This window comes from Moschus berezovskii, chromosome 18 (assembly GCF_049115385.1).
Source record: "Moschus berezovskii isolate FMDL1 chromosome 18, NW_MosBer_1.0, whole genome shotgun sequence".
Lineage (NCBI taxonomy): Eukaryota > Metazoa > Chordata > Mammalia > Artiodactyla > Moschidae > Moschus > Moschus berezovskii.
In genome coordinates, this window is record NC_142477.1 from 65,327,463 (window position 1) to 65,348,618 (window position 21,156).

At 42.5% G+C, this 21,156-nt stretch overlaps 1 protein-coding gene across 16 annotated transcripts in view; it reads left to right on the forward strand.

Moving 5' to 3' along the window:
* MAST4 (microtubule associated serine/threonine kinase family member 4) overlaps nucleotides 1-21,156 on the forward strand; it is a 642,435-nt gene that overhangs the window by 595,843 nt on the left and 25,436 nt on the right. For all 16 annotated transcript variants that reach the window (XM_055421937.2, XM_055421941.2, XM_055421938.2 and 13 more), the window contains 7 exons: nucleotides 1,213-1,345; nucleotides 2,308-2,473; nucleotides 4,303-4,404; nucleotides 13,706-13,828; nucleotides 14,033-14,145; nucleotides 16,424-16,551; nucleotides 17,196-17,431. In XM_055421937.2, the coding sequence (XP_055277912.2) occupies nucleotides 1,213-1,345; nucleotides 2,308-2,473; nucleotides 4,303-4,404; nucleotides 13,706-13,828; nucleotides 14,033-14,145; nucleotides 16,424-16,551; nucleotides 17,196-17,431 (1,001 nt within the window). The remainder of the gene's footprint in view (nucleotides 1-1,212; nucleotides 1,346-2,307; nucleotides 2,474-4,302; nucleotides 4,405-13,705; nucleotides 13,829-14,032; nucleotides 14,146-16,423; nucleotides 16,552-17,195; nucleotides 17,432-21,156) is intronic.

Sequence of the window (21,156 nt, forward strand, 5' to 3'; positions counted from 1 at the left end):
TAAAATTCTCCCATAATGTTCCCTGAAGTTATTTTTAGCAGCATTTATAATTTTTGTATAATCTTTTTAAAGGCTATCATGTTTATAATGATAGCTTATAAGAAACAAACAAAAGAGTATAAAGCCAGGGTTAATTTATTTAAGTTTTTTATTATGTAAATAATAGGTACATAGAATCCCATGAGTTGTTTTCTGGATAGTTTCTGCATTTAGAATCATATTTAGATAATTCTTTTCTCTTCCAAGATGATATTCTTGTAGAATCTATTCTATTTTATTCATAGTTTATTATTTAATTTTTAATCTATATGGAGTTCCTTTTGGGGTCTGATTTGAGAAACAGATACACTGTTTTCCCACCAAAGTTTAGGTATTCTTCTTTACACCGTTTATTAAATGTTTCATGCTTTCTCCACTAACTTGAGATGCCTCTAGAAGTATTTTTTCAGCGTGCTAAAAACTTTATGATAAAATTAACTCATGCTAATTCCAGAAGATTTGGGAAATACAAAAAAAAAAAATTCATTCACAAAATTACCAAACACAGCTATTAGAATTTCACCATATATCCTTCTGATAGCTTTATTTTTTAGACTCCTCCTTTAATTTTTTAAATTATTAAAATTTCCTATGCCACTTAAAATGAAAACAAATTTAAACTCTAAATTCATAAAGCTTTCAAATGTGCATTCTTTGCATGTATAAGAGATGTACATCTTGTCCTTCGTGAGTAGAAACTTAAGTTTGAGCCAGAAGTTAAAATCTGAAACAATACTACATTTTTCTTCCAAGTTCTTTATCTTATTTGAATCACAGATTGGTAGCTTATCTTAGTTGCTGATGTGTAACATAGGATTATCGGTAGCCCTTTCTCAGTTATTTTTTTATTCTGAAAATGCAAAGATGTCAGAGTTCCATACTTGAATTTTTCAGAGTTGCACTTTGTAAGTGATGCTGTTATGTAGTTGCTCCAGGGAAGATGAGCGGGTCCTGATCTCCAGCCCTCCGTTGTGGATTTCACTCAGCTGCCAGATACATATTAATATATTTAACATCTTTGTGTGACTTCATCTCTTTGCAGGCTGGATTTTATGATAAGATTGATACCTATATACTACATAGTCTTAAAAACTGTCAGTGGAAGGGAGAAAAGTAAAAACAAAAAAATGAGCTTCAAAGGAGTATTGTCATACATGTTCTTCTGCTTCACAGTTTGTTGGTCACCTCCATGGGGCACATAAAGCTGACAGATTTTGGATTATCCAAGGTGGGACTCATGAGCATGACCACCAATCTTTATGAGGGTCATATTGAAAAGGATGCCCGAGAGTTCCTGGACAAGCAGGTAAGGTTGCACGCTGCTCAGTTCTAGTAAGTGTTAGTCCCTTGGTCGGGTCTGACTCTTTGCGAACCCTTGGACTATAGCCCACCAAGCTTCTCTGTCCACGGGATTCTCCAGGCAGGAATACTGGAGTGGGTTATCATTTCTAATACAAAGTACAGCATTGCCAATGAGATTCAGAATCAAAACTTGCCTAGGCTGTCTTCATATTAGCGCTGGGGCTTTAGATGTCTTGATAAGCCTTACATTTAATAAAGTGCAAATTGCTCCCATTTTTCTCCCAGGACCTCTTTGAACTATAGGTCCCTCCACATTCCTCCCCCAGCATTATGCTCTATTAGTAAGACGAACGATGTAATTGCTCACAAGTGAGAGTGTGAGAGAGACAAATGGAAAACTGTTTTTGTAAGGAATTCGAGAGTCTCAGTAGAGTCCTCATGAATCTCATGATGCATCGTACAATCTCGGGTGCTAAACTCCGAGCCATGGACCATTTCTCTTTAAGCATGCCTCATTACCATGTGCCCACAATCTGTTCATTGTACAGTTACTTAAGGTGAACATGTCTCAACCATCAGGCTTTTATGAAGTAACCAGGATGTGAATACATTTCGGTCGTATAAATACTAAAACTCTCTGAGAGTGACAGATGAAAAAAATGCAGTATCATTTTAAATTTTAGGGATTACAAATGTTTTTGCAAAGTAAGTAAAGCTATTCAAATTTGAAAGTAGATATTACACACAGTTTTCTGTTAAAGCAGCATTTTACGCTTTGTTCTTTTTTGGTGTTTAATGCACTGCCTTTGGTGTGATAGATGATGATTTAGAATCGCTGGTCTTAAGTTCTTTGTTCATGCGGTTGAGCAGGTGCACTCTAGGCAAAATAATTGATATTGAGCCATCTTGCTCATTTTAATTTGTGTCTAATATTCCAATTATTCTAATACTGCAATCATCTTTTAGGTCTGTGGCACACCTGAATACATTGCACCAGAAGTGATTCTGAGGCAGGGCTACGGGAAGCCAGTGGACTGGTGGGCCATGGGGATTATCCTCTATGAATTTCTGGTTGGATGCGTGCCATTCTTTGGGGACACTCCAGAAGAGCTATTTGGACAAGTCATCAGTGGTAAATATTGTCAGGAGTTATCTCTAAGCTACCATTGGGAAGCGGCTTTTTAATGTAATTCTGGGGAGTATTACTGTTTTTACTACTAAAATGTTAACCTTTATCAAATGGTTTAGCCAACAAATTAAAAGAACTCACTCATCATAGCGTGAAACTGACTTTCACAATCTCAACGGAGCCATTTGTGTTGGAAACTGATCTGAAGAAGTTTCGTTAACGTGGAATTTAGAAATGTACTAGCGATGTAACTGATTTTTATGGCGTGCTTTATCTGCAAAAGAAATTGGTGTGGGATTTGCAAATGATTTCACTGCTGTCCAGTCTTCCTTTCCATAATAGGAAAGTTGCACCAGGGAAGAAAAGGTTAATGTGGGTAACATTTGCATAAATGGGGTAAATGGCTATTGGCACAGTGAAGAAATTAGCAAAAATGTAATAAACCCTAAAACAAATGTCTACCGAATAATAAATAATGAGAATGGGGAGGAAGCAAATTTAATCCACAGATTGTTAATGATTTCATTGGTAGTTGTTACGGTGTAATGTTATTTCTTAACAGCTGTTCATCTTTCATTTAAATTCAATAACCTTTAGATCTTAACCTGCAAGCTGACCCTAACTATTGTTATGTGGCTTGTGGCAAAACTAAATGATAATTAAATAGGTCTATTACTACCCTACCTGCTGTTTTTAGAAATTTTCCTGAAGCAGAGATCAGAAAGGCCTCTCTTACTCTAAGTTTGTTAGTCATCACTCATATCTTCACCCACCTCTGATCCCTTCTGGACTGTACTTAGAAGGCCCAGTGGTGGATATAGGGGTATAATTCCTTTTGGTATAAGGAGCCTTTTAATCACAGCGTTATTTTCTGTCACTGACTTTGCAAGCCAGGCATCTTTGTAAACTTGAACAAAGTAGATTTGTGAGTTGCCTGCAGTGTATAACCCTTTTATACAGTATCTGAGCTCTTTATGGATTTATAACTAGGCTGTCTTCTGATATACCAAGGCCTGAGTGGCAAGAGGAATCAACTGTTTAATTAACACAAGCAGCAAATGCTGGCTTTGTTTGCTCAATGCCTTGCGGCTCAGATGCATATTCATGTTTTATTTTCCAAATCAGATTTAAACTGCAGCAGAGGAAGCTAGAGGCAGGCACACACAGAAATAACTCATGTTTTTATTGCATTTCCATACATACAAGCATGCACACCTATCTTCCGGCCAACTCCTTGAGAATGTAGAACCTATTCTAATATTTATGGTAGATTTTAAATACTTCCATTACTACGATTTCTTTGGGTTCTTTTCTTCTTCAGTTTTAGAATTTTAACCTTTCCTTTGTCTCTGGAAATAGTTATTTTCACAAAATTATTTTTCACTCCTCAAAGCAGAATAACTCTAGAGCTGTGGCCAGAGTCTCAGTTAAGTATGATAGTGGAATAGAAAATCTGACTCCCCATGATCCCTGGGTGGGTGATTGCCTTAAACACAGGAGTTTAGAGTTTCCACTATATTGAGGCCTCTTAATATCGAGAGGACTAATTTGCAGTGTCAGTTCTGCCAAGGAAAAATGAATTAAAAAGGTAAATGAGAGATACTCATTTGAAATGTTCTCACGCTGCCTTGTTGAAAGCAATACTATGCATATCTTGTGCAACAGCGCTTCTCAGACTTGACTGATCCAAGGAATCAGCTGTGGATTCCGATTCAGTTGGTGGAGTGGGACTTGAAGTTCTGCATTTCTGACTGCTGGATGCTATCCATACTATTGGGACGTGGACCACCATTTGAGCAATACAGTCTATCAACTACTTTTCTTCCTTCTAGATGAGATCAACTGGCCTGAAAAGGATGAGGCACCACCCCCTGATGCCCAGGATCTGATTACCTTGCTCCTCAGGCAGAATCCCCTGGAGAGACTGGGAACAGGTTAGAGCACATATGTTTTAATTTTGCTAATATGCAGGAAATTATGTCAGTGTGGAGAACTCAGAGGTTTGTATTTTTGTTTTTTGCATGGGAAACATCTGTTGATTGATGCAGAATCTGACTACAATACAGTATAACAATATTTAATTTTTTTTCTGATTCAGAGCAGTATGTACACTATGAGGGTTGGTGGCTGTTGTTTTGTTGTTGTTCTTTTTTGGAAAGCAGAAATTTTTCTTACTTTGTTTCAGTCAATAAAATTTCTCGGAAGAAAACTTTAAGGGCAAAGGGCACATGTAACTCTTCTGTCTCGAAAAGCAAGAATCTTAAAAATTTGAAACAGAAGATTAGGAATATGGAGAGTTTTTTTTCTCCTAGAAGGATTTGACCCATCTGTTACTATCTACAAGTTTTGAAACAGGATATCAGTACTTGAACTAATTACTAGAAACGAATGCCTTGGGTTGAGCCATGCTATCCTCCCATGGTGATCAGCACCATGGCCCAAGAAAGAGGATTAAAAAACATTAACTTTCAAGATAAAGGAGATAGTAGATTTATTTCTTGCTGATTATTTTTTCTGACTGTTCTACCAGTTTTTTGTTTTTCCAAACTCCTTTTCCTTTTCTTCCTTATATTCTTAATAGACAGACAGAGATTGCAATACAATCTAACAAACTCCAGTATGTGAATTTGCCTAGATGAGACTAAATATTAAGTACACATAACATACACATATGCATATACACATACAGCACGCATCACACATACACACTGAATTGATGAAAATTTTCATCAATGACAATTGTTGACTTGCTGGGTTGTTTATTCTGAGCTGTTTCATCCTACCCCATTTTACTAGAAAGATAAGACAATGCTGATGAAATCATTCTCTCACCCAGATTTTTCTAGACAGAAATCATTTGCAAAAACACAATATATATATATCTTATATTGTTCTTCATTTTTGCTCAGAGCTTCCTCAGTTGGAGAGCTCTTTTCCTGCTTAAGTATGGAATGCTGTGCTACCCAGAGTTTCTGATGATGCATTAAAACCCCTGGACCCAATCTTTATTTTGTAAATAAAGTTGTATTGAATCATAGCGGTGCTGTTGTTCACTTGCACATTATCTGTGGCTGTCTTCATGCTGCTTGGTTGAGTTGAGTGATCATGACGAACTGCATGGCCCACAAGGCCTAAAACATTTACTGGCTGGCTCTTGGCAGAAAAACCTTGAAGACCCAGCCTTAGAGAATTCAAGAAGCTTTCATTGATGGGGTTTTTTTTTTTTTTTTGGCCAGACTACGAGGCTTGTGGGATCTCAGTTCCCCCACCAGGGATTGAACCCAGGTCAATGACACCAAAAGCCAGTGTCCTAACCACTTTACCACCAGGGAATTCCCAAGAAGTTTTAAAATCAGAACTCAACTAATTTGAGTTGAGTTTTGTACTAGAGTGCCTGCCTGCATGCTGAGTCACTTCAGTCATGTCTGACTTTGTGACCATATGGACTGTAGCCCGCCAGGCTCCTCTGTCCATGGGATTCTCCAGGCAACCCAACTGGAGTGGGTTGCCAGGCCTTTCTCCAGGGGACCTTCCCGACCCAGGAATCGAACTGCGTTTCTTCCATCTCCTGCATTGGCGGGCAGGTTCTTTACCACTGGTGCCACCTGGGAAGCCTTTATGCTAGAGTACCATGTGCTTTTTGCTTTCTTCCGTGGATAAGTGGGCCTTTCACTAGGAAAGGTGGTATAATAGAAGCCAAAGGCATAAAGTCGGTTGTCAGGTTGCCTGGGTTTACATCTGAACTGTGTGGTCACGGGCATGCTGGTTGCCTTTCTGTACCTCTCTCCCGCATCTTTAAAGTGGAGCTGATAGAAGGTCTACATCCCGGGACTGCTGTGAGGACAAACGATCATCAGCTCTGTCTGTTGGGCCCAGATGTGACACTGCTGCTGGTGGTGTCATTTTGTGTTTTTCTGCCTGTGTAATCCCATGCTTTACCCTTTGGCATATGAGATTTAGGAATGGTGGTGGTGCCCCCACCTCCTAGCTGATTGAACTCTTTGAGCAGAATTCTTTGTCTTTCTTGTCACCCTTTTTGGATTTCCTTTTGTCTGAAGTGACTAGCAAACTGGTTATTTCCCTCTGTCTGTGATCTACAGTCGAATTTGCTTTATGGTTCAAGAGATAAGCACAGCTGTCCAAGAATGGGATTCAAGGCTCTGCGTGGTGCAGAGGTTTGAGAGGTGGTTTTACTCACTTGAGTCAAATATGAGAAGCAGAGGCATTTTAAGATCGCCCTGCAACAATACAAATATCTGTTTGTATAGTCTAAGCAACTGTCCCAGGGAAGTATTGTTCTAAGGTAGAGCTAACAGTGTATAGGAATCATATCAGCACTCCCGCTAAAGAGTTCTCCTCAGTGTTCGCACGTCACTTTGGAGAGTTTTCCTATTTACTCTGCCCATTTCCCTCTCCTAGGAATGTGTGGGCTCTCAATTGGACTTTACTTAGCAAGACAGGGCTATGGATGGTGGTCAGAACATCCGCGTCTGTACGTTATATGCTGCAAGTTTTCTTTGCACGTTTTCTCCTTGACTGCTGATTTCAGTCTTTCCAGGGTTTGACAGATTGAGAAACAAATCTTCTAGCAGAAGCCTGAAAGAGATTTTAAAAGACCCTGCCCGAGCTCTCAGCATTGTCAAGGGGAGCTTGCCAAACAGGCAGGTCCAATGTGACGGGTCCCAGTAGGGCCCAGAGAGCGAGTCTGAGAATCCCACAAGTCTGCCATGCTGCTTCCAATGACAGTGTTTTGGTTTGATGCATATTAAGAGGGCAAAATAATGCACCATGGAAATGTGGAAATGCACATTTGCCCGAGAGACTAGAGAGGCTGAGGAGTGTGAAGAACATAATGGATATTTAAGAAAATTCTGTGAAAGGAGAGAAAGGCTCAAGGGAGAACACTAGTGCCAAACCCTAACTTGCAATTTGGGACCTTGTCATACTTGAACTTGACTTTTGAACTTGTAGAATACTGAGAGCAGCTGGGCTCATTGAACTTGAGACCTGCTCAGATGTGACTGACTCCCACCCATGAGCCAGCTGGGAGGTCGTAAGTCATTTCTTCATTGCCCGGAGTCTCATCTATGGAAATAAGCATGTTACACACCTCACGGGATTATTGTAGGATTGAGTGCGGGCACGTTGGAGGAGATATGTGGTTACATTAACCTGGTGCATAACAGGAGCTCGAGAAACGGTCACTTTCCCTTCCTTTCCCTTTCTGGTGAATTCTTATGGTGAGAGTGACATTTGCATGAGTTCCTGTGTCTGATGATTTGTATTTGGCTCATAAAGCTGCCATCTACATTATCCCAAGAAGTTGTTGTTCAGTCACCCAGTCATCTCTGTGTCTTTGCGATCTCATGGACTGTAGTGTGCCAGGCCTCCCTGTCCCTCACCATCTCCCAGAGTTTGCCCAAGTTCATGTTCATTGCATCGGTGATGCCATCCAGCCATCTCATACTCTGATGCCCTCTTTTCCTTCTCTCAATCTTTCCCAGCATCAGGGACTTTTCCAATGAATCATCTTTTCTCATCACGTGACCAAAATACTGGAGCTTCAGCATCAAGTCCTTCCAGTGAATATTCATGGTTGATCTCCTTTAAGATTGACTGGTTTGATCTCCTTGCTGTCCAAGGGACTTTCAGGAGTCTTCTCCAGCATCACAGTTCAAAGGCATCAATTCGTTGGCATTCTGCCTTCTTTATGGTCCAGCTCTCGCAACTCTATGTGACCACTGAGAAGACCATAGCCTTGACTACAGGGACAGAGTAATGTCGTCGACAGAGTAATGTCTCTGCTTTTCAACACACTCTCTAGGTTTGAGGTTGTGCCATGTGCTTAGTCGCTCAATTTGGCCAACTCTGCAACCCCATGGACTGTAACCTGCCAGACTCCTATGTCCATGGGGATTTTCCAAGCAAGAATACTGGAGTGGGTTGCCATGTCCTCTTCCAGAGGATCTTCCCAGACCAGGGATCACGCTCAGGTCTCCCGCATTGCAGGTGGATTCTTTGTCTGAGCCACCAGGGAAGCTCAAGAACTGGAGTAGGTAGTCCATTCCCTCTCTAGGGATGACTTCCCAACTTCCTGACTCAGAAATTGAACTGGGGAATTAAACTCAGGAATTGAATGTCTCCTGCATTGCAGGTGGATTCTTTACCAGCTGAGCTACCCGGGAAGCCCCAGGTTTGAGATTGTTAGCCCAGGGTTAATTTTTCTCTGGTATGTCCTTTTGATTCTTTTGTTCCCCCTCTCTCCAAAAGTGCCTAAAGAACAGGGCTCAGTGATAAGCAGCTACTTCTCAGTGGGGCACAGAGGCCAATGGGTGAGACCTGGGCACTGGGTCAGCAGTGGGCTGGGCTCCCTGGGGAGGACCCATTTGTCATTCTCTATAGAGAGCAAGTGAAGGCTCTCACCAATATGTGTCCCAAGGTGCAGGTCAGGGAGCAAACACTCTGGATATGGTCTGGAAGTGTCTTTTGAGCCTTCAGGTCCAGAGAACTATGCTTTGCTGGGTAAAGTTGAGTGACCTGGCTGTTCCAGAGCTATCATTTGATGAGGCCCTAAGAGTGGCAGCTGAAGTCATAATCATTGCTGTACAGTGCTTGGTAGGCCACTACGTAGGGCCTGACTCTTTGGACCTCAGTGTCACTGGCTCAGTGAGGGAATTGAATTGACACATATTTTAGCCCTTTGATCGTCTCCAAGCAAAGATCACTGGAAGAAAATGTCCCTGGCAGCTGTGTTTGGGGATGTTTGTTGGGGTAGATGAGAAGCAAGATGCCCAGAGGGCTGGAGTTGAACTAGGTAGAGATGCTAGGGAGCTGGGTGTATGGCTCCCTTCCCCAATATCCACAATTGTGAATCCATTTGAAAGTTGATGCGAGAGAGAGGGCAGGGTAGGATCCAAACTATACCAGGCCTCCCCCTTACATGGCATGCGGTGCTGTGGCACTGAGGATGGACTGGTGGTTTTTAGACAGACCTCAGCTCAGCCCCTCTAACCCTTACTCACTGGATGATCTTGACCCATTATGGTTTACTGCTTATTTGCTTTACCCATCCAAAAAATGGAGTTGACAGTGGCTGCTATGAGGCATTACTTTCAGTGGTTTGTTTAAAAGAAGCAAGTTGCCTCTTGTCTCTAGTGTAATACTTGTCAAAGTTGGCCCTCAAGTCCCAGCTGCTGATGCTGTACCTGTTGGGCTCAACATCAGACTTGAGTATACAGACTATAAACAAGGAAAAAATCTTACTGAATTCTAGATGAAGATTCTAATTAAACACTTTGTAAAGAACCCATTCTCCCTTTTGGGGGGTGATTTTCTTCACTTGGCACTTTTCTCTTCGTTCCATCATTTTCAAAACAGTGGTTTCCCTTGGCTGGTTTGGAGCCCTTGCCAACCTGCTCCTTGTGCTCAAGGGAGGCCCAGTGAGGACAGAACGATGACTTGGAACTTTACAGATACCTCCCCTGTCCCAAACTTTCTCACTCAGCTTGCATCTCTCATCCTATTCCTTTCGTACCCCAGCGAGGACAGGATGAGAAGCATGGGTGACAGCTGCATTAAAGGGGCATTTGCAGCCCACGTCAAGTGGCGTCTCCTGGTTGGGAGACGGGTTAGAGCCTGGCACTAGTCTTGCGAGAAGGATCTCTTCCTGAAATTGTTTCAAGATTGAAGTTTCCTTATCTCCCCCATCAACAGTGTGTATGTCGGTGGTAGGATGGGGGTGTGATTCTCATGGTGAGATTTTTATAACGTGTGTACCTTCTCTTTACATGGGAAAGTGAAAGTCGCTCAGTCGTGTCTGACTCTGTGCAACCCCATGGACTCTACTGTCCATGAAATTCTCTAGGGCAGAATACTGGAGTGGGTAGCCTTACCCTTCTCTGAGGGACCTTCCCAACCCAAGGATTGAATCCAGGTCTCCCACACTGCAGGCAGATTCTTTACAAGCTGAACCACAAAGGAAGCCCAAGAATACTGGAGTGGATACCCTATCCCTTCTCCAGAGGATCTTCCCAACACAAGAATCGAACTGGCGTCTCCTGATTTGCAGGCGAATTCTTTACCAACTGAGCTATCAGGGAAGAAAGTATACTGTACAGTCCATGGACTTCTCCAAGCCAGAATACTAGAGTGAGTGGCCTTTCCCTACTCCAGAGGATCTTCCCAACCCAGATATCGAACCCAGGTCTCGCACTTTGTAGGTGGATTCTTTACCAGCTGAGCCACAAGGGAAGTCCCTTTACATGGGGGACAGTGTAATACTTTGATGGGGTCTGCCCTTCAAAATCTCTCTTTAAAATCTTAAACTGAATTACAAATATTAATTCAATTCACTGAATTGTCCTATCAGGCTCACTTCGCAAAAAGAAACCTAAAACTTAGGATTGTGGTTGCTTTTCATCACATGTGTTATAAATCTATCAAACAAGTTTGCCAATTTCTTATTTAAGACTCTGTAAGCCATAGAATCTAATTCCTACCAATGTTAATGAACAATCCAATAAAATTGAATGATAACCATTATATTATCATCTTTATTAAAATCTTACCTTCATACATATACCTATGGCTGATTCATCTTGATATATGGCAGAAACCAACACAATATTGTAAAGCAATTATTCTCCAATTAAAAATAAAATTTTTGGACTTATTTGAAGTTCCAGTGGTTAAGAATCTGCCTGCCAATGCAGGGCACATGGCTTTGATTCCTGGTCTGGAAATATTTCACATGCCTGGGACAACAACTGAACCTGCATGTCCTTGAGGCCACAGGCCACAACTAGAGAGTAAACCCCACTCTCTGCAACTAGAGAAAGCCTGTGTGCAACAACAAAGACCCAGCATAACCTATGTAAAGCGAAATGGTTGTCTGAGGAGGCCTTACAAACAGCTGTGAAAAGAAGAGAAGCGAAAAGCAAAGGAGAAAAGGAAAGATATTAGCATCTGAATGCAGAGTTCCAGAGAATAGCAAGGAGAGATAAGAAAGCCTTCCTCAGCAATCAATGCAAAGAAATAGAGGAAAACAACAGAATAGGAAAAACAAGAGATCTCTTCAAGAAAATTAGAGATACCAAGGGAACATTTCATGCAAAGATGGGCTCGATAAAGGACAGAAATGGTATGGACCTAACAGAAGCAGAAGATATTAAGAAGAGGTGGCAAGAATACACAGAAGAACTGTACAAAAAAGATCTTCACGACCAAGATAGTCACGATAACGTGATCACTCACCTAGAGCCAGACATCTTGGAATGTGAAGTCAAGTGGGCCTTAGAAAGCATCACGACGAACAAAGCTAGTGGAGGTGATGGAATTCCAGTTGAGCTATTTCTAACCCTGAAAGATGATGCTGTGAAAGTGCTGCACTCAATATGCCAGCAAATTTGGAAAACTCAGCAGTGGCCACAGGCCTGGAAAAGGTCAGTCTTCATTCCAATCCCAAAGAAAGGCAATGCCAAAGAATGCTCAAACTACCACACAGTTGCACTCATCTCACACGCTAGTAAGGTCATGCTCAAAATTCTCCAAGCCAGGCTTCAGCAATATGTGAACCGTGAACTTCCAGATGTTCAAGCAGGTTTTAGAAAAGGCAGAGGCACCAGAGATCAAATTGCCAACATCCGCTGGATCATGGAGAAAGCAAGAGAGTTCCAGAAAAACATCTATTTCTGCTTCATTGACTATGCCAAAGCCTTTGACTGTGTGGATCACAATAAACTGTGGAAGATTCTGAAAGAGATGGAAATACCAGACCCCTGACCTGCCTCTTGAGAAACCTGTATTAGCAACAGTTAGAACTGGACATAGAACAACAGACTGGTTCCAAATAGGAAAAGGAGTACATCAAGATTGTATATTGTCACCCTGCTTATTTAACTTATATGCAGAGTACATCATGAGGAACGCTGGCCTGGAAGAAGCCCAAGCTGGAATCAAGATTGCTGGGAGAAATATCAATAACCTCAGATATGCAGATGACACCATCCTTATGGCAGAAAGTGAAGAGGAATTCAAAGGCCTCTTGATGAAAGTGAAAGAGGAGAGTGAAAAGTTTGGCTTGAAGCTTAACATTCAGAAAACAAAGATCATGGCATCTGGTCCCATCACTTCATGGGAGATAGATGGGGAAACAGTGGAAACAGTGTCAGACTTTTTTGGGGCTCCAAAATCACTGCGGATGCTGATTGCAGCCAGGAAATTAAAAGACGCTTACTCCTTGGAAGAAAAGTTATGACCAACCTAGATAGTATATTAGAAAGCAGAGACGTTACTTTGCCAACAAAGGTCTGTCTAGTCGAGGCTATGGTTTTTCCCGTGGTCATGTATGGATGTGAGAGTTGGACTGTGAAGAAAGCTGATCGCCAAAGAATTGATGCTTTTGAACTGTGGTGCTGGAGAAGACTCTTGAGAGTCCCTTGTACTGCAAGGAGATCCAACCAGTCCATTCTAAAGGAGATCAATCCTGGGCGTTCATTGGAAGGACTGATGCTAAAGCTGAAACTCCAGTACTTTGGCCACCCCATGCGACGTGTTGACTCACTGGAAAAGACTCTGATGCTGGGAGGGATTGGGGACGGGAGGAGACGGGGACAACAGAGAATGACATGCTGGATGGCATCACCGACTCTGTGGACATGAGTTTGAGTGAACTCCGGGAGTTGGTGATGGACAGGGAGGCCTGGCGTGCTGTGATTCGTGGGGTCACAAAGAGTCAGACATGACTGAGCGACTGAACTGAACTGATATAATTTTTTTAAAAGAGAAATTGATTGTGGTAGGTACCCCACCCCCCAAAAAATAAAACTTACCTCCAGAGGAATTACTGTCATGAGCACATTTTATGCCTTAGAATTTCAGGGGGGTTGTCAGCAGCAAGTCTGCTTTGGGCCAATGTGTGTCCACATCCCCAGGTTCAGCATAATGGGATTTTAAGTGGCCATGTCATTAACCTTTGAAAAATGGAGGAAGTCATGGAAAAATTAACAAAGAAAAACTGTGCCATAGCAACTGCTGTTAGTAAAATCAAGTTCCCCGCTGATAAATTATGGGAAAATTTTTGGAGCTTTGGGTTGTAGCATGAGAAAGATTTCCCTGATTTCTTTAATTATCTCTTGATGGAACATTTTTTTTTCTGTTGTTCTTAAAAACTGATTCTTACTTTTGTTGGGAGGATAACTGAACACTTTTCCCTCTGTTCTTTCCCTCCACCCTAAGGTGGTGCATACGAAGTCAAACAGCATCGATTCTTCCGTTGCTTAGACTGGAACAGTTTGCTGAGACAGAAGGCAGAATTCATTCCCCAGCTGGAATCTGAGGACGACACAAGTTATTTTGATAGTACGTGCATTATCTGACATAAAACATTATTTGGCCTTTTCTTTGTGGAAAATCAGCTCTGTTTTTGATAGGTACCTTCCAGTCCTGAACCCATGAGTTCTGAAACATAATGTTGCTTTGATAGAGAAACTCATAATTAAAATAGCTAAGTTAAAAACTGAAATTCTGAATAATTGAAACTGCTTTCCAAACCTTTCCCTGCAGCTCGGTCAGAGAAGTACCATCATATGGAGACCGAGGAAGAAGATGACACGAATGATGAAGACTTTAATGTGGAAATAAGGCAGTTTTCCTCATGTTCACATAGGTTTTCTAAGGTTAGTGAAATATGGCATAAACATAGAGGGTCTCTCTTAGAGAATTTCCTACTGGTCAGATTTGTTGTTGTTGTTTATTTGCTAAATTGTGTCAAATTCTTTGTGACCTCGTAAACTGTAGCCCACGAGGCTCCTCTATCCATGGAATTTCCCAGGCAAGAATACTGGAGTGGGTTACTATTTCCTCCTCCAGGGGATCTTCCCAACCCAGGGATCGAGCCCACGTCTCTTGCCCTGGCAGGAGGATTCTTTACCATTGAGCCACCAGGAAAGCCCATGGGTCAGATAGTTGATACCTTAAATACCTTTACAAGATTGTGAAAACAACCTGTGGTGTTTCGGGGCTTGGAGTCTCTCTTAGAGGGAGTAAAGAGTGACCCCATCATTTTGATAAACCAGCGATCCTACCCCCATGCAGTGGTATATTTCTCTGTTTCCAGCTCCACGATTAATATCCTTTTTCTTGGAGGCAGAGACTTGCACTGACGGTTTTTCTTTGGGAACTGTCTGATACCATCTCCGTGTTGACTCTGGTCTAGCTCTTGCTGGGCCATGGAGGCATCCTCCCATTGCTTTTATAAGAAGAATTTGAGCTCACTGTGTGCAGAGCCCTCTGCTAGTATCCCACGGATACAACACAAAGAAGGCTTAGTCCTTGATATAAGCCCAGACACTTGGAGACAATTGACTGTGAAATGAGACAGTCTCTTAATCAATGATAGGAAGTGTAAGATATATTAAAGGGGCAGTAGGCCAGCCAAGCTAGAACTTTGGAAATAGTAGAAGATAAAATCAATGTTGGAGAAAGGCGCTTTTTGACCGGTAGTGGGAAGATTTAAAAGACAACCCAAAGATACACCCGATAGTCCTGAGATGAGCAGGGCCCTCGGAAGACAGAAATGAACCTACCAGGCACCCTACCTTCATTTTGCTATTTTCACTCAAGATGTATTTTCTGTTGCCATGGCATTTTGCATCATTATTGTGTAGCTTTTCTATAGCAGTGAGTGATTTGAAAGTGTTCCGTAGCTTTTTCTAAGTGACTACCCAGAGCTCTCTGCAGATTGGCTGACACAGCCCTCCCCGGTTATAGGAATGATACAGAGAGGTAGGGATTTCCCTGGAGGGGAGGTCCAGGTCTAGACCAGAGCCAGTAAAGAAGCTGATGACAGAGTTCAGGCTTTCCTGGTACCTGATCTCTGGCCCATCAAAGCCATCCCCTAAACTGCTTCCTCGCTGTCTTCTGTTCTTTTGTTGCTGCTGCTGCTAAGTCACTTCAGTCGTGTCTGACTCTCTGTGACCCCATAGACGGAAGCCCAGCAGGCTCCCCCGTCCCTGGGATTCTCCAGGCAAGAACACTGGAGTGGGTTGCCATTTCCTTCTCCAATGTGTGAAAGTGAAAATTGAAAGTAAAATCGCTCAGTTGTGTCTGACCCTTAGCGACCCCACGGACTGCAGCCTACCAGGCTCCTCCATCCATGGGATTTTCTAGGCAAGAGTACTGGAGTGGCTTGCCATTGTCTTCTCTGGTTCTTTCGCTACCTTCCTCCTAATCCCAGGAGATTATGGGAGCTATAATGGCCATTCCCATGAGAACAGCAGTTGGCTGGCTTGGGTGTAGCAAGTGCTTCCTGGGTTGGCTCTCAGCTCTGTTTTTGTTTCCATCTTGCCGGTGGTACAGCAGAGACCTCAGTTTGCTTAAGCTATGATCCCCTTCAGAAATCCCAGTATCAATACATGAGGCTGCCTGTTGGTATATGTGTTTTATAACCCAAACAAATACCTCTTGACTCCTCACCAAGTACACACTGCATCTCCCCACAACGGGTCTTGAAACAGGTAATTTATTTTTCTCTTCCCTCTCAATTCCAATTCATTTTTCTATTTCCTGCACCTGACTGGGGGCCATTAAGTCTTTTTCTCTGTGATTTTCTTTTTCTGATTGACTTCATGGTTAAATGTAATCTAATGCGTGCATTGATCCCAGGCCTGGAAACCCCAACGCGTCTATGGATTTTGTTTGCAGATACAAAGTCTATAGTGAGATATGGTGAGAATGTGATGAATTCATAGCTCCCCACTCCAAAAGGAAATAAAATTGTACAATTGGCCACTCACCTCAGGACTCATGTAAACAGCATTGGAAAGTACCTTCTGAATGCATGGCCCAATTCAACCTTAGTCATATGCTCAGGTGGTTCTCCAAGGACTTTTTTTTTTTTCTTCTGACAATCCCTTTCAGGAAGATATTAATAAGCACTGATTCTTTGCCTTGCAGGTTTTTAGCAGTATGGATCGAGGTACTCAGAATTCAGGAGAAGAAAAGGAAGACCCTGGGGACAAAACTAAAAGCACAACTTTGCCATCCACAGAAACGTTAAGCTGGAGTTCAGAGTATTCTGAAATGTATGTGAAATGCTTGTTAAGAAGCATTGTAAACAGTAGCTACTAGAGCAGTGGTTCTTAAAGGCGAGCATGCATCCGAATCTCCTGGAGGGCCTGTGGAAGCAAAGTGCTGATCCAGGAGGTCTGAGATGAGGGCTGAGAATGTATATTTTTCTTTTCTTTTTTTTTAAAAGTACAATTTTATGTCCTTTTCCATTTTTGTCAGTTATTTGTTTTTAACTGAGCTGGGTCTTTGTTGCTGCACAGGCTGCCTCTAGTTGCCCTGAGAGGGGGCTGCGCTCCGGTTGCCATGCGTGGGCTCACTCACTGAGACTCGTGGGCTCTGCGTGGGCTCGGTACTTGTGGTGCGTGGGCTCAGTTGCTCCACAGCATATCAGATCTTCCCAGGGGTCAAACCCATTTCCCCCGCATTGGCAGGTGGATTCTTACCACTGGACCACAAGGGAAGCCCCAAGAGTGTGCATTTCTGACCAGTTCCTGGGGATACCTCTGGTCTGGCACAGTTTAGAAGTCACTGCCCTCAACATGTGTTGATTAGGCTATCACAGTTCCATTTTTACCTGTTTTTTTTTTCCTAAAATTCACCTTGCACACAATTTCCTAGTGTCTATAGATATATGACTTTGTTTTTGTGTTTAATTAAGGCAACAGTTATCCACATCCAACTCTTCGGATACTGAAAGCAACAGACAGAGACTCAGTTCTGGACTGCTTCCCAAGCTGGCTATTTCAGCAGAGGCAGAACATGATGGGGCTGCTCCCCACCCCAGAGAGCTGCACGAGGAGCCGGAAAAGCCAGCCCTCCCCCCTGCAGAGAGTGCTCAGGAAGAGCCCGAGGTTACCACCCCGGCCAGCACCATCAGCAGCTCCACTCTGTCAGGTAAGGTAAGGCTGTGGGCTGGCCCCTGCAAACCAGCATCGCCCGCCAAGTTGACAAGTGACTGCAGTGCTCGGAGTCCCAGGCCTGGCTTTGGACCAGGTAGTGATGATGGGCGTTTCGTGTTGCTAGACTCTCTCACAGCCCCACTCCTTAGGCTTGGGCGATGGACTCCTCAGAGCTGAGATCTGACATCTCAGCCCTCTCCTTGGGGATTGGCTGTATGGCCAATCTTTCTTGCTTCACCTGAAGCCTTCACGTCCTCTGATGGGTTTCAGCGGTGCCCTTGGATGGTCTTCAGAAGTAGAAGTACGGGAGCTTGTTCTTCATTGTGGAGGCAAAGGCACAGCAAAGGTCTTGTGGAGTTGCATCTAACTCAAAGTAATGAGTAAGCAACCCTGTCAGATGGTCAACAGGACCCTCAATAATGTCTTAAATCACCACCTATATAATGTAAGCCAGTTTTCCCTCTGGTGTTCAAATGGGTAGTTGTTTCCTTGAAGGAGCTGGTTTTTGTTGGGGGGCCACATTATGCCAAGTCACCAAATAGTCTCCACTCCAAACCCTCAGTCAGCGCAGCAAAATTTTCATGCCATGAGGTTCACGGATTGAGGGGAGAGGGGAGTCAGAAATACCGACACAGTTCAAACTGATATCTCATGTGGCTATGAAACCACTCCACTGCACACAAGTTTCCAGCCTCTGGGTAACTGGTGAAGACACTTCTGAGACATAGTTTGGTGTGTGGGAGGCAGTCCAGGGGCTTAGGCCTTTCCTGGGAGAACTCTTCTTGATGTTACTTTTGTGTGAAGTAAACCTTCCTGACCAGAAGAGCAGTGTCTCCATAGGTTTTTAGAATACCTAATGTATCGTGGCAGAGAAGGCAATGACACCCCACTCCAGTACTCTTACCTGGAAAATCCCATGGACTAAGGAGCCTGGTGGGCTGCAGTCCATGGATTCACTAAGAGTCGGACACAACTAAGTGACTTCACTTTCACTTTTCACTTTCCTGCATTGGAGAAGGAAATGGCAACCCACTCCAGTGTTCTTGCCTGGAGAATCCCAGGGACGGGGGAGCCTGGTGGGCTGCCGTCTGTGGGGTCGCACAGAGTCAGACACGACTGAAGCGACTTAGCGGCAGCAGCAGCAATGTATCGTGGATACTTGCAGCCCTTAATCACAGAGGTGTCCTCATTAAATGATTGGACTTGCACTTCCCTCAGAGCAAGCCCTTGAGGCGCATTTCAGATATTATTTCGTTTATAAAAATGTTATGCATAGCACATCCTTCCACAGAGCAATGTGCATTTATGCTTTCAAAACATAAAAATATGGGTATGGCTTAAGGTCTATAATAAATGTTTTCATTACGCCATATCCAGTATGCTATACTGATAACCATGAATGATTATCATGAACATTTTTTTTAACTAACTGAATATTCAGTGTATAATTTTGTTTTGTTTTGAATCATTTCAAAATAACAAATTTTACAGTTTATTTCCACCTCACTAAAAAGTCTGGTTCTGTGGAGCTTCATGTGATCTGGTAGTTGGTCATGGGGAAAAATAATGTTGGCTCTTTCCCTTCTCTCTTTTCCTCTCAGTTCTTTTTCCATGTGGGATAATTCCACATGTCCTAACTTGATAGAGCCAAGATAATAGCAATGAAGAAGTGCATAAAAACAAGCTAGTAGCCTAAGATTCCTGTTCATCTTGGTATCGAATCAAATGTGGATATGTCAATTGCTTTATATTTCTGGTTACTAAATTCTCATATGTTTCTTAGTGTATTATTTGCTCTGAATAGAGCTGCCTCTATTTCACATTTATTCTTAATACGATGAATTGTTTATGATCTCTTGGACTCTTCTGCCTACTGACTATCAGAAAGTTACAAGGTAGAGGGAGGGGAATGGTGTCTAAGCATTTGATTGATTACTTTCATAATTAAAAACAAAATCTGTCTCTGTCCTGCCATGCATTTTGATTAATAGATTCAAACCACCTTTCTGTCTGTCTCCCTCAGACACACACTAAAAATAATCAAAGACCTTGGGGGCCGTACAGAATAGAGAGATGAGCTGATTTGCTCATAGCCAAGGGTAATTAGGAAATCTGAAAACCGTGACTGTAGTAAAATTAAATTTGTTGATTTTTATATTGCTCCACCATCAAAAAGAAAGAACCCTTGACATTTATAGAACATTAAAGTGACATTATCCACCCTTGGCAGGAAAGACTCACACGTTTATATACAGTGCTATGAAATGAGATGGCAGAGGCAAGCAGGGGGGATGGTAAAAGACACACACTCCAGCATTTAGGGAAGTCCAGCTTTGTATTGTTTCCTTCTCTCGACTACAATGTATTTGAATCAGTGAGAAACAAAAGTCTTGAAAATTTAGGTGTAGTGCTTGAATGCATCCGACAAATTATTCATTGTGAAGAGATTCAGCTTTCCAGTTCATACGTGTCAATGATCCCATCCAAGCCAAACTAGAAAGAAGTGAGCGTGTAACTTATCTCAGAGCAAGCTGAAGGTTTTTGAGGTGAGATTTGATTTGTGAAGCAATTTTTGTCTAGTCCCTCAGCAGTTGATTTCTTTATTTAGAGTGAATAGAATAGATACACTGTTAAATGGGGTTGAGTTTAGCATATACAAGTGGAAAGAGGGTTGTTATTTGCCTTGAGATTATCTTCTTTAGTAGGTCAGGTGGGTGTCACACAGAAGACTGGGAATCTTCTGTGCCTCCAGTGCCTGTGTGGCCATGAGCTGTGCTGTTCTCAAGCCCCGCTGTCCTGGGTTCTAGACTTCCCTTGCTATGGACCATGCCTGTGGAGCCATGCCACCTCTGTGAACTAGGACCGAACCCCAGCTGTGCCGTTGTGAGTCTAGCTCTGTAACAGAGATGTTAGTTAAATCCAATTAAGCCTCTTTTCTAGGCAAAGAATGTAATGGTCAGCACTTTAAAATGTGCTGGCTGGTCTTCCAAAGGATCATTTATAATGGTATTAAATTCTCTCTGTGGATTTCATATCTTCTTGTGATGGTAGTGTTGATGATTTTTAAAGCGCAGGGGGCTTCTAATATTTAGAAAGAAAAGGGAGATAAGCATTGTTTTTTCTGGACAGAAATGTGTATTATCCGTGATAAAAAAGAAAGGAAAAAAAAAAAAAAACCAAAAAGCTGATAGACCGTGAAAGAAAAGAATAGGAGAAACGGGAAGAGATGCTCATGTGACTTGTGTTTTTCACTATGTCACTTCTGACAAGAGAGAACTGTCTTCACACCGGGCATGTGCACTTCCCAGCCTGGTATCGGTGGTATTCCATTTCTATATTGTTCTATATGGGACATATTCTCTAACATTACTCTGCTGAGCGAAGTCCTAATTTTTTAACTTAAAAAAACCCTTCCAGTTTATATTCAAGGTAATAAAATTAAGGATAAAGAAGACATGTGGCTGACTTAGAGGGGACAGATCTTCTCACTGGTCCAAGAATTTCAGGAGAGGTCAGCGTATGGCTGTGTCAGGACTAAAGCCAAGAAGACAGAGCGAGCCATTGGGTAATGCAGCCTGTGGCGAAAGAAACTCTTGGCCTTGGCTTGTGAAATTTACAAGGAGCTTAGAGGGAAAGGAGGTGTGGGAGGTCAAAGGTGACACTTTAGGCGCTTTTATGTAAGTTACATCCTGAGCCTAGCGTGAGGTGTGTCTTGGAGAG